At 57.0% G+C, this 15,640-nt stretch overlaps 1 protein-coding gene across 5 annotated transcripts in view; it reads right to left on the bottom strand.

Annotated features, from left to right (window-relative positions):
• Positions 1–246: 246 nt before the first annotated feature.
• R3HDM2 (R3H domain containing 2) overlaps positions 247–15,640 on the bottom strand; it is a 29,279-nt gene continuing 13,885 nt past the window's right edge. For 2 of the 5 annotated variants that reach the window (XM_090128277.1, XM_090128278.1), the window contains 20 exons: positions 14,725–14,851; positions 13,806–13,884; positions 13,161–13,220; positions 12,814–12,954; positions 12,337–12,445; positions 11,706–11,801; positions 10,141–10,172; positions 7,976–8,208; positions 7,566–7,750; positions 6,978–7,067; positions 6,221–6,463; positions 5,462–5,588; positions 4,868–5,103; positions 4,368–4,522; positions 4,039–4,139; positions 3,252–3,421; positions 2,951–3,095; positions 2,755–2,855; positions 2,333–2,417; positions 247–871 (listed from right to left, as the gene is read on the bottom strand). In XM_090128277.1, coding sequence (XP_089984403.1) covers positions 525–871; positions 2,333–2,417; positions 2,755–2,855; positions 2,951–3,095; positions 3,252–3,421; positions 4,039–4,139; positions 4,368–4,522; positions 4,868–5,103; positions 5,462–5,588; positions 6,221–6,463; positions 6,978–7,067; positions 7,566–7,750; positions 7,976–8,208; positions 10,141–10,172; positions 11,706–11,801; positions 12,337–12,445; positions 12,814–12,954; positions 13,161–13,220; positions 13,806–13,884; positions 14,725–14,851 — 2,862 coding nt within the window. In that variant the 3' untranslated portion in view covers positions 247–524. The remainder of the gene's footprint in view (positions 872–2,332; positions 2,418–2,754; positions 2,856–2,950; positions 3,096–3,251; positions 3,422–4,038; positions 4,140–4,367; positions 4,523–4,867; positions 5,104–5,461; positions 5,589–6,220; positions 6,464–6,977; positions 7,068–7,565; positions 7,751–7,975; positions 8,209–10,140; positions 10,173–11,705; positions 11,802–12,336; positions 12,446–12,813; positions 12,955–13,160; positions 13,221–13,805; positions 13,885–14,724; positions 14,852–15,640) is intronic. The other 3 variants (XM_090128279.1, XM_090128276.1, XM_090128280.1) reach the window with 3 other exon arrangements.

The following is a 15,640-nucleotide window of genomic DNA, read 5'->3' on the forward strand; positions in this document are numbered from 1 at the left end:
GCCCCCCTGTGCCTTACCTGAAAGGAGAACAGAACCCCGCCCTCCCCTCACCCCCCCCCAACCCCCCATCAACGCAACGGGAGAGCAGCATTAAAACGATGGACAAGTTTTCATTTCATATTCAAAAACAACCCCTCCCCAAATAAAACAAAAAATAAAACCATCCCCCTCCCCTCCCCGACCCCCCCCTCCCTCCCCCACCAAAAAAAAAAAAAAAAAAAAGAAAAATTAATAATCAGATTAAATAAAATGTGCAGTGAACATACCAATCAACACCTGTATGTGCAGTTCAACACAGTGCTTAACAAAACAATATACACGGGGGGGGGGGGGAGTGGGGGGTGGGCACGGGCATCACTCCAAAAAAAAACCAAAAAAACAAAAACAAAACAAAACCAAAAACCCAAAATCAATGAGTCTCTTCATTCTGTCCATATAAATATATCCAGGAGGAGGAGGAGGGTGGAGAGGAGGAGGGGAGGCAGACGGTGCCCGCAGTCCGGGGCGCTCGCAGCCCCGCAGCCCTACTGTGAGCTGGCGCGCTCCAGCACCCGCAGGTCGTAGTTCTTTTTGGCCACGCGCAGTTTGAAGCGGCTCAGGGAGTTGTTGAGGCGGAGCGAAGCGTTCTGAGCTGCCGAGGGGCTGGGGAACACGGCCACGATGGTGTATAAGGCAGCGAGGTCGGTGTGCCGGCCGTTTTCCGGAGTCCCCGTGCCGTCCCCAGAGCCGCCTCCGTCCCCGCGTCGCCCCTGAGTCTCTTTGAGCCACTGGATTTTGGCGCCGGCCATGGCGAGCTGGGTGAAGAGCTTGTCTGCCTCCGTCCGCGTGATGCCCTCGGGGAGGTCCGTCACCTCCAGCACGCGGCCCAGCACTGCGGGGGGCGCGGATCAGCGGGCTGCGCTCGGCACCGTGCCCACTCCGACCCCCAACCCACCCTGCGGGGCCCCATCCCATCCCATCCCATCCCGTCCCATCCCATCCCATCCCATCCCATCCCATCCCATCCCATCCCATCCCATCCCATCCCCACCTCCATCCCATCCCATCCCATCCCATCCCATCCCATCCCATCCCATCCCATCCCATCCCCATCCCCATCCCATCCCCACCTCCATCCCATCCCATCCCATCCCATCCCATCCCATCCCATCCCACCCCACCCCATCCCATCCCCACCTCCATCCCCATCCCCATCCCCATCCCCATCCCCATCCCCACCTCCATCCCCATCCCCACCTCCATCCCACCCCACCCCACCCCACCCCACCCCACCCCCATCCCATCCCATCCCATCCCCACCTCCATCCCATCCCCACCTCCATCCCCATCCCATCCCATCCCATCCCATCCCCACCTCCATCCCCATCCCCATCCCCATCCCCATCCCCATCCCCATCCCCATCCCCATCCCCATCCCCACCCTCCATCCCATCCCATCCCCATCCCTACTTCCATCCCCATCCCATCCCCAACACCATCCCATCCCCACCTCCATCCCCATCCCATCCCATCCCAACCCCATCCCCACCTCCATCCCAACCCCATCCCCACCTCCATCCCATCCCATCCCCATTCCATCTCCATTCCCCTCCCCACCCCCACCCCTATCCCATCTCCATCCCCCTCCCCATCCTCAACCCCATCTCCACCCCCACTCCTATTCCCATCCCCTTTCCCACCCCCACCCCCATCCCCATCCTATCCCCCTCCCTTCCCCATCTATCTCCATCCCCATTCCATCCTCCTTCACACTCCCATCCCTTTCCAATCCCCATTCATCCCCATTCCCATCCCACCCCCCATCCCCATCCCCTTCCCCATCCATCTCCATCCCCCATCCCACCCAAATCCCCCTTCCCCATCCCATCCCCATCCCACCCCCATCCCCACACGCATACAACTCCCATGCTCCCCACTGCCATGCCCCCTAACTCCCTCCTCTGGGGGCCCCTTAGGGCTTTTCCCACCCCCCCAACCCCCAAGGAGGAGGAATACAGCTGGCTGGGCTGGCCGCTGGTACCCAAACCCTTCTGTTGCCTCCTGGCTCCAGCCCCAGCCCCCAGGCTTAGTGCAGGGCCGGCGGGGTGGATTCTTTGCTAATATTAACACAGCACGTAATGAACACGCCAGCTGCACGGAGGGGGGTGGGGGCAGCCCCAAGAGCTGCTCTTAAAGGGCCGTGGCAGCAACAAGGACAAATCTGGAGCCCCGTGTGCTGGCTGCTCTGGGATCTGTGGGATGCTGGGAGGGCAGAGACGGCATCTGGAGCCCGTGGGGGCCGGGGGTGCCATGCGGAGGGGATGGGGAGGGCTGCCCAAGGAAGGTCACTTGCCTACATCGCTCGTCCCCAGGTCGGTGGATGCTGACTTGAGGGCCTGTCTCTTGCTCCGGTTCCCGTGTTTCATCCCACTCTGTCCCTTCACGAAACCAAAAAACAGCAGCATGAGGAGAAATCGTGGCCTCGTGGTGCACACAGCACGTCCTGGGGCGGGGGGTGAGCAGCGGGACGCTGCGCCGTGATGGAAGTGGGTGCACTGGGCACCCAGATGGAGCTCACAGCCCCAGCAACACGAGGTGGAAGCCAGAGGAGCCCAGGACAAAGCCCAGCTCCAGGAGCTGGCGCAGCCCAAGGCAAAGCCAGGGACGAGGTGACATTTTATCCTGTAGGGAAAGCCAACTGCAGCAGCAGGGTGGGGTGGGTGCTGGGGGCTCCTGCTCTGCTCCCGTGGCGGCGGGGACCCGGCGTGGCTGTACCTGGTGTGCGCTGTAGTTGGGCTGGTTGTGGAGCAGTGGTGGGGGACAGATGGACAAGTTGTACTGCAGCGGTTGGCCCAGCAACGAGTAACGGCCGTCACCTGCAGGGTGCAACATCAGGAGGGGAGGTTTGCAGCTGTGCAGAGGGATCACAGAGAAAGAGCAGCCTTGAGGTGCTTCTGGCCCTTCCCCTCACCTTGTGCCGGGCCCATGGGCCGGGGGAACTGCGTGAGGACGGGGAGGGGGCTCAGCCCCGTGCAGACACTGTTCAGGTTGGTGACGGGAGACGGCGTCGGGGACTGGGTGGGGGACGTGATGGGGCTGTTCAGCTGGGTGCCGGCCTGGGGGACGGAGAGGGTCAGACACCCCCAGGGCTCGCAACCACCCCCACGCCTGAGCCCACCCCTCCTCCCAGCCCATCCCGACGCTGGGGGGCCTCTCTCTCCCGCCAGGCTGCTCCCAGAAACGAGCCGCCTTCCTCCCAGTCCTCCCGATACCTGAGCACTGGTGTCTGGGTTGTACAGGTCTCCTGGCTTCTGCCCCCGCTGCTCCAGGCTGTAGTACTTACAGTGGCTCCACTGCACCACAGGGGCACTCTGGGGGGGCTGGGGGCCATTGGGGACGTTCAGCTGCATCACAACCACGCCGGGGCCTGACGGGGAAACCCCTGGGGAGAGAGGATGGCAGCGGTACCCCCCAGCTCACAGAATCACCGAATTGCCAGGGTTGGAAGGGACCTCAAGGATCATGGATCTCCAACCCTCTGCCAATGCAGGGCCACCAATCATCCCACCTAATGCTGGACCAGGCTGCCCAGGGCCCCCTCTCTGCACACCACGGCTGCTTGCTGGGGAAGCTGCTTGCTGAGGAAGCTGCTTGCTTGCACAGCTCCTCCCTCCACCATCATCTCTCCTCCGCTACTCCTGCCTGCCCGGGGGGGGCACACAGCCTTCCCTGTTATCACAGCTCGCACCAAAGCGATGATTTGCGCCCACCTTCCCACGGCTGACCCGGTGACACACAGCCCCGCTGCCACCAGAGGGAGTCTGCAGCCCACGGCAGCTCCCAGCGCTGCTCCTGCCCTGCCTGCCAGGGGACGGGGACGGTGAGCACAGGCCGGCCTGGAGCAAAGTCACTTTGCCACATCCTGATGACTCACGGAGGGCTGTGTGATGCACTGAGGAGACGCGCTGCGCAGAGGCTGACGGATTGGGCCGGGAACTGGCAGCCCCTCATCCCCCCTTCCCACCCCAAACCCGATCCAAACAGCGTGGCACCTCGTACCTGAATACTGCTGCTGCATCTGCGACGGGCTGCAGGGTGAGGGAGACTGTGGCATCTGGTACTGCTCGGAGCCCGGCGGCTGCAGGAACCCCACCGAAGGGCTGTGGAACAGAAAGCACTCTGCTGAGCTGCTGGGGGTGGGGGAGAAGCAGCAGCCACAGCCCCTGCGGCACACAAAAGGCAACTGGAGGAGCCCAGGAGGCTCCGCAGGGCAGCCGTGTCCAGGAACCACTGGGGATGGAAGCTCCAGAGCTGACCGGCATCCCCAGCGCATCCCCCCCCCAGTGCTGCAGGACTCGGACGCAGCACCCCGCACACAGAGCTCCCACCTGGTGCCATTCTGCTGGGCGGGGGGGATGACGCTGTAGTAGATGGGTACGCCTCCGGTCTGAAGCCCCCCCTGCACAGACTGGCTGGCCGGCACGAGCACCGGCTGCTGGAAGGGCTGCTGGACCACGCTCTGGGACTCGTTGGCCACGGGAACCTGTGCAGGGAGGAGAGGAGCAGCCCTATGGAATGAGAGGTGATGGACAGCAGGAGCTGCCCACAAAAGCTTGACGGGACACCAGGCGGTTGCCTCGTGCAGCCGGGAGCAACCAAACCCAGCAAAGGGCAGCGCCTTCCAGCTCTCCTGGGACACAGAGCTCGGGGGACCCGCCGCACTCAGCCCCCTTCCTCAAGATTTTCCCTCCACAGGCTCAGATGTGTCCCCAGCCTGGCTGGCAAGCACGCACAACCTTCTCAAGGCTGTCTCCACTGCTGGCCCCAGAACTCGGCTGAGGGCTGCAGGGTGAGGCCCACCCCCCAGTGCAAAGCAGCCGATGCCCACCTGGTACGAAGGCAGTGGAGTGTACTGGACCATCAGGCCTTGCATCTGGCTCCCCATGCTGCTCCTCTGGCTGCTGAGGAGGCTGGGGGGCTGCGTCTGCTGCACCCCCATCACGCTCTGCATTTGGCCCCCCATGCTGTTCCTCTGGCTGTTGAGGAGCCCGGGGGATTGTGCCTGCTGCACTCCCATCACACCTTGGTACGTTTGCTGCTGGTTGGACATCATTGGCTGTAAACCTGTCACAACAAGGTTGAAATGGAACAGCTTCCCAGCCGGCCACAAGGGACAAATCCAAGCTCCAATCCTGCTCTCTTGCTCAACAGCGAGAAAAGGGATTCCCTCATGGAAGGTGTAAAAAGATCCAGAGGAAGCTGCTGGCAGCACCCTGCACGCTGCGCACTCAGAGGAAAGGAAAAGAGACAGCTTGCACAGCCAGCTCACATTTCAACTCTCCTTTGTGCAGCAAATCCAGCAAAGAGCCAGAGAACGGCACCTCGGGACACGGAGGAGCAGGCAGAGCCTGAGATCCTTAGAAGCCGACAGAGAGAAGGGAAAGGGGAAGGTCCCTACCCCTGCCTCCTCCCCACCCCTTACCAGGCTGCTGGGCTTGCTGGGGGAGCTGCTGCGTGCGCTGAGAGCTGTAGGCCACTGGGTGACTGAGAGATCGGTATTGCTGGCTGGAGTTTGGGTACTGCCCGGGAGGGTAGTAAGAAACCTGAATCTAGCAGAACCAAGAAAACACGGCGGTCAGAACTTGAGAAGTGGCATCAAGAAATGTGGACCCTCCAGGTTCCTCCAGGACCACTTCTCTCTCTCACCTGGGCTGCCTGCTGCTGAAGGAAACCAAGCAGGGCTTTGGCTCTGGGCAGAGGAGACCCCCGGGGAAGCACAGCCCCCCCTGCTCCTCCCAGCCTCACCCCCAAGCCTTCCCCAGCACCGCAGTGCAAAGGTACAGCAGGCACAATTCTCACCACGGCCCAGGGGAGATGTCCCACCCCCCACTTATGGGTGCCACCCCCATCCCAGAGGTCACAATGCCCTGCAGGACCCAAAAGAGAGCTTGGAGGTTATCAGCTCTCCGTCTGGTCACCGTCTCACTTCCAGCATGAGCCAGGAATGGCCAGAGGGCTCTCCAGAGATCTGCCCTGTGACATGGGAGCAGAAATCACACTGCGTTTCATAAGAGCACGTGTGTACCCAGTGCTCTGACTTCTGTCTATTGCTCCACCACAAATGAGCAGCGGAAAAAGAAGGGCAGCCTGCTCCCCAGCAGCAAAGCGTCCTCCCCAGCAGCCCCCTGCCCCACAGGTTTGGGCCGAGGTCCTCGTCCCCTCCAGCCTTGCAGCTCCTTACTTGCTGGGGAGGTTGAATGTAGCCCTGGGGCTGCAGCACCTGCTGCGTGGGGACCGTGTGCCCTGAGGCTGAGTAGTTGGAGGTGGGAATGGGCTGCCCAGGGGTTGCCATGATGAATCCGGCCTGCTGAGGGTGCTGGGAGATGAGGGATGACTGGAACATGGCCGAGGAAGGATCCGGTGCTTCCGTCGAGCCCTGTCGGCTGAGGCTGATCTGCCCAAAGGGGTTGCTGAGTTCGTCAGCCTGCAGTGGGGATAAGTGAGAGGAACGGAGGAGGACAGCGTGTAGGACAGCAGCAAGCAGGACGCGGCTCTGCTGAGCAGTCCTTCCCACGACTCTCTGGCACAGATCAAGAGCGTTCTGCAGGACGGGGAGCCCGAAAGCTCAGCAGGTGACATGCACAGCCCTGCACAGCCCTGCACAGCCCTGCACAGCCCTGCACAGCCTGGGGTGGCCCCAGCCCGGGTCTGCGTCCTGCAGGGCGCCCCACACCACGCACAGGGCGCCGTTCCCAAAAAGACAACGCGGGCTGAGCACGAACTGCAGTGCAGCCGTGGCCCCTGGGCACTTCCTCAGCCTCTAAGGTCAGCCGCGGGTGCGCGGCCTCGAGCATCGCAGTGCAGCACAGGGCCGCCCTGAATCCTAAACCCGCCGTGCGCAGCGTGTGCGACGCACGCCATTTGCAAGAGCTCACACAACACAAACACAGCGCACGAGGACAACAGAGGCGGTGCACGAGAGTAAATGGGGTTTATACCATGTTGTACTGCTGGGGTGGAGAGACTGGCAAGAGGACTTGGGGGCAGGAGCTTGGAGAATACTGAACGGGCTGCAGCGCTGGGACCGGCTGAGACCAGCAGAGGAGGGAGCAGAGGGCACAGATTTGGGTGGGGAAAGGTGAGGAAGAAGGAAGGACGGGAGGAAGGAGAGAAAGAAGGAACAACAAGGTTAGTCAACCGAGCCCATCGCAAACACACACAAGTGGCACTGCGGGGGTTTGGAAAGCATGGAGAGCAGAATGGGAGAGCGTTTGCTCCTGGGGGAAGGCACAGCCTGGCCAGTCGCTTTGTGGAAGCCGTGCAGGCTGTGCCCACAAAGCAGGCCTTGCCTGGCACGAATGGTGACAAACTGACAAAGGGTGGCTACGGCCCGAACCAGAGATCCATTTACTCCAGACGACCCCTGTCTCTCCCATTCCACTGCCCACCTGTGCACGGCACTGACCCCAGCTCTCCCTGCACCCCCACTGCGCAGGCAGGAGTCCCAGCAGCCTGGCTGTGTGCTGGCTCTGCCTGCACCCCACCGTGTGCCTCCACTGAGCCCCGGGTGCTGAGCAGCGACTCACCTGAGACATCATGTGGTTACTGATGGCTGGCTGCTGCTGCGGTGTGGGGGGAAGGCCTTGGGGCTGCGGGGGGGGCTGCTGGGGAGGCGGTGGTTGAGGCTGCTGGGATGCGCAGGGAAGGAGCCCGCGGCTGGGCTGCGATGAAGGGGGTTGGCTGCACGCTTCAGGGGCACCGAGAACCAGGCCTTGAACAGAAAACACACACAAAAAAAGCAGGTGGTAAGTCAGTTCATCCCCATCTCGGTACCGAGCAGTCTGAAGTGAAGCTGTCTGAAGTGAAGCAGTCTGAAGTGAAGCTGTCCAGGTCCCGTTTGAACCAGAGGCACTGAGCACAGCATCACAGCCAACCCCCAACTCAACAACCACACGCATAGCTGCTCCCTGGCTGGAGGAGGGAAACAACTCAGTACCTGCCCGGGATGCTCTGCTGGCAGTGCTGCCTTTGCTGCTCCCGATGCTGTCGCCCCGTGTCAGGATGGAGATGCCACTGAAGCTGCTGGCTTTGGTGACGGGCGGCCGCAGGCTGCGGATGGAGCCATCTGAGTCTGTGCTGCTCCACGGCCGAGGCTCCAGTGACTTTATCTCGCTCTCTGTGCTGCTCTGGCGGCTGCCTGAGGCTCGGTTCAAAGCGTCCCTGTTGCCCCTGTGCAAAGAGGGGTGAGTCAGACAGCACCTGAGCGGGAGCAGGACCTGCATGTGCTGCACCCAACTGTCACACTGGGGTGGTGATGCTGGCCAGCAGCTGGCTCTGTGGGGCAGCACTTTGGCACTGAGCACAGTAATCAGAGATGGTGAACAAACAGCCCGGGTCACTGCTTCCCTGGGAAGACCCACACACTGCCACCTCCGTGCTGGTTCCTGGCCCTTTTCTATGGCCTGGAAAAGATGCCAGCAGGCTCAGAGCACAATCCCTCGCTAAAGTCTTCCTTGTCCCACAGCACTGAGCTTCGCAGGGGCATCAAGGTGACCGAGATCTTGCAAGATCACTTTCTGCACAGCTGTGTGCCACGATATCACTGCGCTCCCAGTCATCGCCCTCCTTAATCTCCAGGATCCTCCTTAATCTCTTCCAGGCAGGTCTGCCTACAACAAGATTTTGGAGCACTGGCAAAGCAGCCCAAGCAGTAAACCTGGTTCACCAGCCCAGCTAAGGAATATAACTGGTTTATAATGGGTTCCTGGAGCCTCATTGAGGTCCTCCTCACTGAGGAGGAGCGGTGATGAAGGCAACAATGCAACAGATGCCATGCTGGAGGCTGAGCCTGGCTGCTGCTCCAAGTGGAGAGAAGACAGGCTGAGAAGGAACTTCCAAGCTGATGTCCAGGGCTGCTGGGAGCACATGAGAGCCAAAGAGAACAGCTCTCCTGGAAGAGCAACCAGTGCAACGGCTGCATCTCCTAGCAGGTGAAGGAACTGATTTAATTGCCTTGCAAATTACAGAGGGCGTAAGAAGCGTCGCTGCTGATCTCTTGGGCTCTCTGCAACCTAAACCAGAGAGGTGGGGGCACCGTTTGGGGCACGCTGTGTTTTCTGTCCAGCTCAGCTGCAAACTGCTTCCCTCAGAACTCAGAATCTCTCAACCTGATTGCTGCTCACCCAGTGGCATAACGGCTCTGCCCCCTCTCGTGCCCCTCTCTCCACGAACCTTAACAGCCTGCTTCCACAGATCTGCCAGCAGAGAGCTCTCTGCAATCAGACTGGTGCTCATAGAAGACTTTTAAGCCATGAAGAAGACAGCTGCGTTTGCTCTGAATGCTCTGAGAAGTGAACTCAGGAGTTCACCAAGACATCATCTCCAAGCACAACCACCCAAGGAGCCCCAGTCTTCTTCAGAGCTTGGACAGAAGGACAGCCTCGCTCTCCCCATGCTGGAAAGCACAGAGGAAGGAGGTTAAGAAGCTCTTCAGGGCACAACAGTCAGAAAAGCTCTCAGCACAGCCCTGGCTGCAGGTGCTGGGTGACTTTTTCTGTATCTCCACAGCAGAACTGAGAACTACATGAGCACCACGGGCACCAGAGGCATAACTGCACTGCAGCATCCCTGTATCTGTGCTGAGGACACCTGATTTTCCACTACAGCTTCGTTTCAAGTGCAGACAGAGCCACGGCTGAGAAGCAGAGCTGTTCCTCCACGTGCTTAAACCAGGGACAACTCCAGCCTGCCTGGATGCTCACCCTGCCACTGTAAGAGCAGGGCTTCTCCCACCCTTCTGGGACACAAAGAGCAGAATGGTTTGAAAACTGCCCAAATCCTCTGGCTTTCCCTCTCCTTGCTGCCATTCCTGCTGTCCATCGTCCCATTTTAATTGATGAACTGGCCAAAAAAAGGACTCAGAAAAATACAACCTCAATAACTTCACAAGGCAGCCATGCATGGGGCAAATTTACTCAGCAGGACAACGTGCAAAATAAATCACACTGAGATGCCTAAAAATCTGCCTCCACTTCTGAGAGCTAAAAGAAAAGCCTTCTTTGGAGATTCTGCCAGTTAACATCAGAGAAAAAGTATCATTACAGAGTCATGCAGTGCTCTGCAGAGAAAGCCAGAGGTACAGAAATGCTGAATGGTACTGACCTGCTGTCGGTGAGATATCCGTTCTGGCCAGTCTGGAAACATGGGAAAGACACGGAGACGGGAAGGAAAGAAAAGGGAGACTTAATAACTTTGAAAGCAACAAACCCCAGCTACTTCAAAGCAAAGAGGAGCAAAGCACTAACAGTATGGGATTCAGCTGGTGTTGTGCATGAGTTGTATGGTCACCCGGGAGCTCCTGCTGAGCCTCTTGTGCTCCTGTCCCACTTGGCTCTCCATCCAAACCCCTAGGAGCCTTTGCCAGCACCTGTGATGTTGAGATCTCCCCTGGGTTTTCAAATCTCAGTCCTAAGCTCTCTATCTCAATAGATGCCCTAAAGCAGCATCAAGGTTGCTTTGTTAGTGGAACAACCAAGACCAAACTCAGAAGGGTCCTCGCTTGGTAAATGCAGGCAGTCATCAGGGCCATCAGAAAAGGGAGGGGGCTCAAAATCAGCCCTGTCCCTCAGCGACAGCCAGCCCTGAAGGCCAGCAGCAGAGCACTGGCTTAGGCTATGAGCAGAGAGGAAGGGTGACACACGGCCACTCAGCACTGTGCTGGGATGGCACCTGCCCTCATCCAGGACCACAGGCAGAGCTGCTGCTGGCATGGCTGGGTGGCTCTGGGCCTGTGTGCAGCACAGCTCTGTGACTACCAACACCTCGAGAGCCATCTGAAGCCTGCTGCCCTGACAGCACTCAGTACAGTGCCTGCCTGAACGTACTGGGACTGAAGAAAGCATCGTCCCCCAGCTACTCAAAAGCAGCAGGCAAGGAGCTGGACTCTGAATCTGACCCGCAGCAGACTGAACTGTCCCCACATCCATCGTCTGCCTCTTGGCACAGCACAGAGAGCTGCCTCCAGCTGGCAGATAGCACTCAACACAGCAGAGCACAGCAGCCTCGCTGGGCCAGACGTGAGCATGGAGCATAGCTCTGGCTTAGAGGAGTTCCACACAGGGAGCAGAGATTTCAAGCAAACAACAACCAAGCTGGACGCTTTGTGAGAAAGAAAATCAACCCAGATCCAGCCCATAAAGGCGCAGAGCCCTGCCTGACACCCGAGGGATCCTGGGCAGCCTGATGTGGGGGCTGGCAACCCTGCCCATGGCAGGGGGCTTGGAACGAGGTGATCTTTAAGGTCCCCTCCAACCTAAGCCATTCTGTGACTGAGGGCTAGCACTGCTTGCTCAGGAGGCCAAAGCTGCAGAAATGGAGAGAAACTGGGAGAGAAGGGCACGGTTCCTGTCAGCTTCATTAATTAACTCATTCCAGACATGCCACTGCATAAGCTTATAGTATTGCTGGACAGCAAGGAGCAAACCTGCCTCCTCTGTCAGTCCCCACACTTCTACTGCCATGTGAATTTAAGGGAGTGAACGTGTGGCTCCTCTATCTCGATGTCACAGGCATCTTTGTTAGGAGCTGGAATTCACTGGTAGATACCAGGAACACTAGGAAATTTGTAGAAAAGGCAAGAGTGAGATCTGACCTTTTAGAATATTCAAGGACACCTTCTGCCCCAAAGTTCCAGGAAGACACCTGGCATGTCAGGGATCTAAGCTTACCTCTCGTGCAAATATCCGCTCCCTGGCCCGCTGGTATTCCTCCTCTCGCTCTTCTATAGATTTGCTCCTCCTCCCATCCTGCAAGGGGAGTCTGATCTGAAGGGACAAACACAGCTCAGCGGGTCAGTGGTTGCCAACGGGAGCAGAGGTGCAGTGAGCTGCTGATACGTCTGCACAGCAGTATGTGGACTGTGGAGCGTGTGCACCATGCACTAACACTGCCTTTACACTGAACTGCCGGGCACTTGTGCTCTAGGGATGTTCGAGGGAGATCTGCAAAACTGTTCTGCCTGATTCAGAGAGGACAGGTCAGGAACACCACCAAGTATTCTGAAAGACAATCTGTTCTCGGGGGGTCAAAAGCTAAAAGCCCCTCTCTGCAGACAGATGCCCGTGGCAAACTCCTCCTGCTCGGTCACACGCTGTGTGCCTCACCCTCTGAGCACCACCCTGGAGAAAACAGAACCTGATACTGATTGCAACGACCTCACCCTGACCACCTGAGTTCGGAAACATGAATCAGAGCAAGGGATAATGGCGTGGTGATGTTAAGATGGCTGCTACAAAAGCAAAGAGCGCGAGGTCCTGGGTGAGGAGGGGGATCCTGGCGCCCCGTTCTGCCATCCCTTACCTGATTATCGTCTCGGTCCATGCTGGTATCATCTCGTTTTAGGATAAACCGCTGGGGAAACTCTGCGTTCTTCTCATCTTTGATGTGCTCAGAGAACCTCTGCTCAGGACTGCAGGAGGAATCAGCTCTTGTTAGGGGGTAACAATGGGTGCAGAACCATAAAACCACCGTCTTGCAGGGAGCGGGGCACAAACGTTTGTTGTGTTAAATGTTCCCCTCCGACAGCAGCAAAAGAAGCCAACCCTCCTCTGAGAGCTAAGGACAGCTGGAAAGGGCTCACAGGTATATAAACGTGGGGCTGGAAGTGAAGGATTCCATCTGACCCTCCAAAGAGGGAACATGCCCTTCTTACAGAGGCATTCAATGTGGTGCAAAACCCATCCCATGAAATCCATCCCCCAGGGCTTGAGGTCTGGGAGGAAGGGAAGGGGAAAAGGAACAGGAAGGGGAAGCGTGCCCTCTGTCCATCCCCCTTACATTCGTGTGTTACTGGTCTTGTTGATAATGACTGCCTTCCCAGTTTGGTCAACATTATGGTCCATGCCAAAGTAGGCAGCCACCCGGTGCAGCAGCATCCTGTGGTATGAGGTCATCTGAGGGAACTTCTTAAACTGATTGCTGAAACCAAGGAAGGAAGGATCAGAGTTCAGGAGGCTTCGAAACAGATGATAACAGACACCAAAACAGAGAGGGAAAGGGAGAGGGCACAGACAGCTCGAGCAGATCAGAGCGTGCCAAGTGACAGCACTCAGTGCAACGGCCTCGAGTTGTGCCAGGGAACGTTTAGATTGGATATTAAGAGGAATTTCTTAATGACCACTTACTTGCTATCACTAATAAATTCCAGAATCTCCTGTTCTAACTTTAGCAGCATCATTCTATCCCTGCCAAAAAAAAAAAAAAAAGGGGGAAATCACCTTTAAAGAGAGCAAAGCACAGATCCCTCTGCTTGGTACCCACCTCCCTGCAGCAGCAAAACTCACAGGCAGCCCCACTAACAGAACTCCACACATCTTCTACAGCAATGAACTAAAAAACTCCACTTTTGTTTCCCAATTTAAAGTTGTTTTGCTAATAGTGCTTGGCTTTTGGTCGCACCAAATCTCAGCTCCACTGCAGTGACTCCAGCTCTGCTGCTCCTACGCCAGCACTCGGTTTGATTACGTTTATTACTGACCCAGCAGCAGCTCCTTTGGAGGTGAATATTTGATGGCCATTTACATAATGGCTTTTTAGGTGGTCAAGATTACCTCCTGCTTGCATTCAAACAAAGCACTCTTCCTCTCTCTGTCTCTCCACAGCACACAAAGCTACAGACATAGAGCTGTCACTTCCCCCTCCTCCCGAAATACATGGACACACACACGTGCAAACAAACACCGCAGGGTCAACCAAAGCAGCATCACTCACCAGCCGTTCCCTCCCTTCACTCCACCAGAAGGATTTCTTGTTACCAACCAGTGACCTACCTCGGGTTTTTTTTCAGTGTATTTACTAAAAACTCATGCAAATCTATCCCAGTGGAGTCTGTATATTCCTGGCTGGAATCTGAAACAACAACAGCAGTAGAACAAATGAACAAAAGGCTGCAGGTTGGAGGACGCATCTCCCAGCACTGACTCAGTGCATGAGAGCGATGCTCCCGCAGTGCTGCACGAGGCCCCGTGAGGAGGATGCCCAGGAGAGGGACCTGGAAGTCCAAGAAAGGAAACCTTGTCCCTAAAACCTGCTCAGAGCACGTTCAGGATAGCCTGTGCTGTTACAAAAGGCCCTGCAAGTGCAGCATGCCATACTTTGGTATAAACAACTGTTGCACCTTTCATCCTGCAGGCTATCTGAACAGAGAGCCCAACGGCTCTGTTCTTCCCCTTTTAATTTTAGGGGTAACTGCAGGAAAAAAGAAAAACCACAAAAAAAACAGCACTTGAAATCAAAGCTGCATCAGTGCAGCTGCTCTCTTTATGAGATTCTAAGGTGCAGTTTGCTCACCAGATTGAATGTGCATCTTTTAGCCATTCCTGTGCCCCAAAATCACAGAGGCAGAGTTATACAGCAGAAATTCAGCTCACCTCCTTGCAACCCTTTACTTTGGCACCTGTGGCAGGTGTTTTGAAAATCAAAACTGCACTGAAACCCAGAGTCTATACAGTGGGTCTTGGTTTTGCACCTGCCACTGGATCTCTCCAAACACACTGGGAGCCTGCAAGGCTGCAGGGGCACGTGGCAAACCCTCCCCCCTCCTCTGCTCCACAAAGGATGCTATAAATGTGATGCATTCCTGCAGAGTCATCAGCAGGGGTAACCCCTCTGCTCCCAGTGCTACCACTGCCCCCCAGAATCCTCAAACCAGGGAAGATAAGACCTGCTCTGTTCATAAGAGCACCTGACCTCGAGACAGCATCTTCCTTGGTGCCTTGTCTTTGTTCTTTTCTTTTTCTTCTTTTTCAGCCCCATCTTTCGTGGACTTTTCCTCTTCCTTGTCAGAGGGGCAGCTAACACGCAACTGAATGATGTCCTGGAACAAAACAAACCATGGTGCTCTGACTCACTCGGACTCAGTGCTGCTGTGGGTGGAGATGTTGGCACGGAATGGCATGGGGTTCAGGCTCTGCTCTCCTTCCAATGAGAAAATCTGATAGGATTCAACAGCATTCGCCACTGCTGGACACCTGCCTTGTCCAGGATCTAAGTTACATGCTTCCCTGTTGAAGGCTGATAAAATTCTATTACACTGTGGACTGAGGCGTGTGGAGGTGAAGGAGCTCTTGCACCACTACAGCAAGACTCTAATTGGAAAGAGAGAGGGCATGAGGGGTGCAAGAAGCCTGTGAGGTGTGCTGAGTGGCTTTGGTGCTGCACACAGCTTCCTGACGCTCCTGTCTGCTCCTCTCCTGAGCTGCAGCTGCCCAGCAAGGCCTGCAGGCTTACCCTGCTCCACAGGAAGAAACTAAAGACCAGAAGGCTTGTCAAAGCTGACATCGGATAACCTGCTGCTACAGTTCAAGTTAAAACCAACTGAAAAAGCACGAGCCTTTGTGCCAGCTGATCCTTCAGTTTCTTTCTGCCGTTACACAGGAGGTCCCTGACACAGCACCACGGCTTAAGCAGGTGCAGCTGCCCAGTGAGTTTACACAAACAATTCCTGGTGAGAGAAGGAATGGCTGTGACTGTGCACATACAAGCAGTGATACCAGGGATGAGCCCTTCCTTCAAAAGCAGCCTCATGTGGGAACTCTCTGGTTCTCGGAGGTACGAGCCCAGTGTAAGATAGCAACTCTAGAAAGAAGGGGTTTTCTGGGCTCCA

The sequence above is a fragment of the Phasianus colchicus genome, chromosome 33, assembly GCF_987193195.1.
Source record: "Phasianus colchicus chromosome 33, bPhaCol1.hap1.1, whole genome shotgun sequence".
NCBI classification, from domain to species: domain Eukaryota; kingdom Metazoa; phylum Chordata; class Aves; order Galliformes; family Phasianidae; genus Phasianus; species Phasianus colchicus.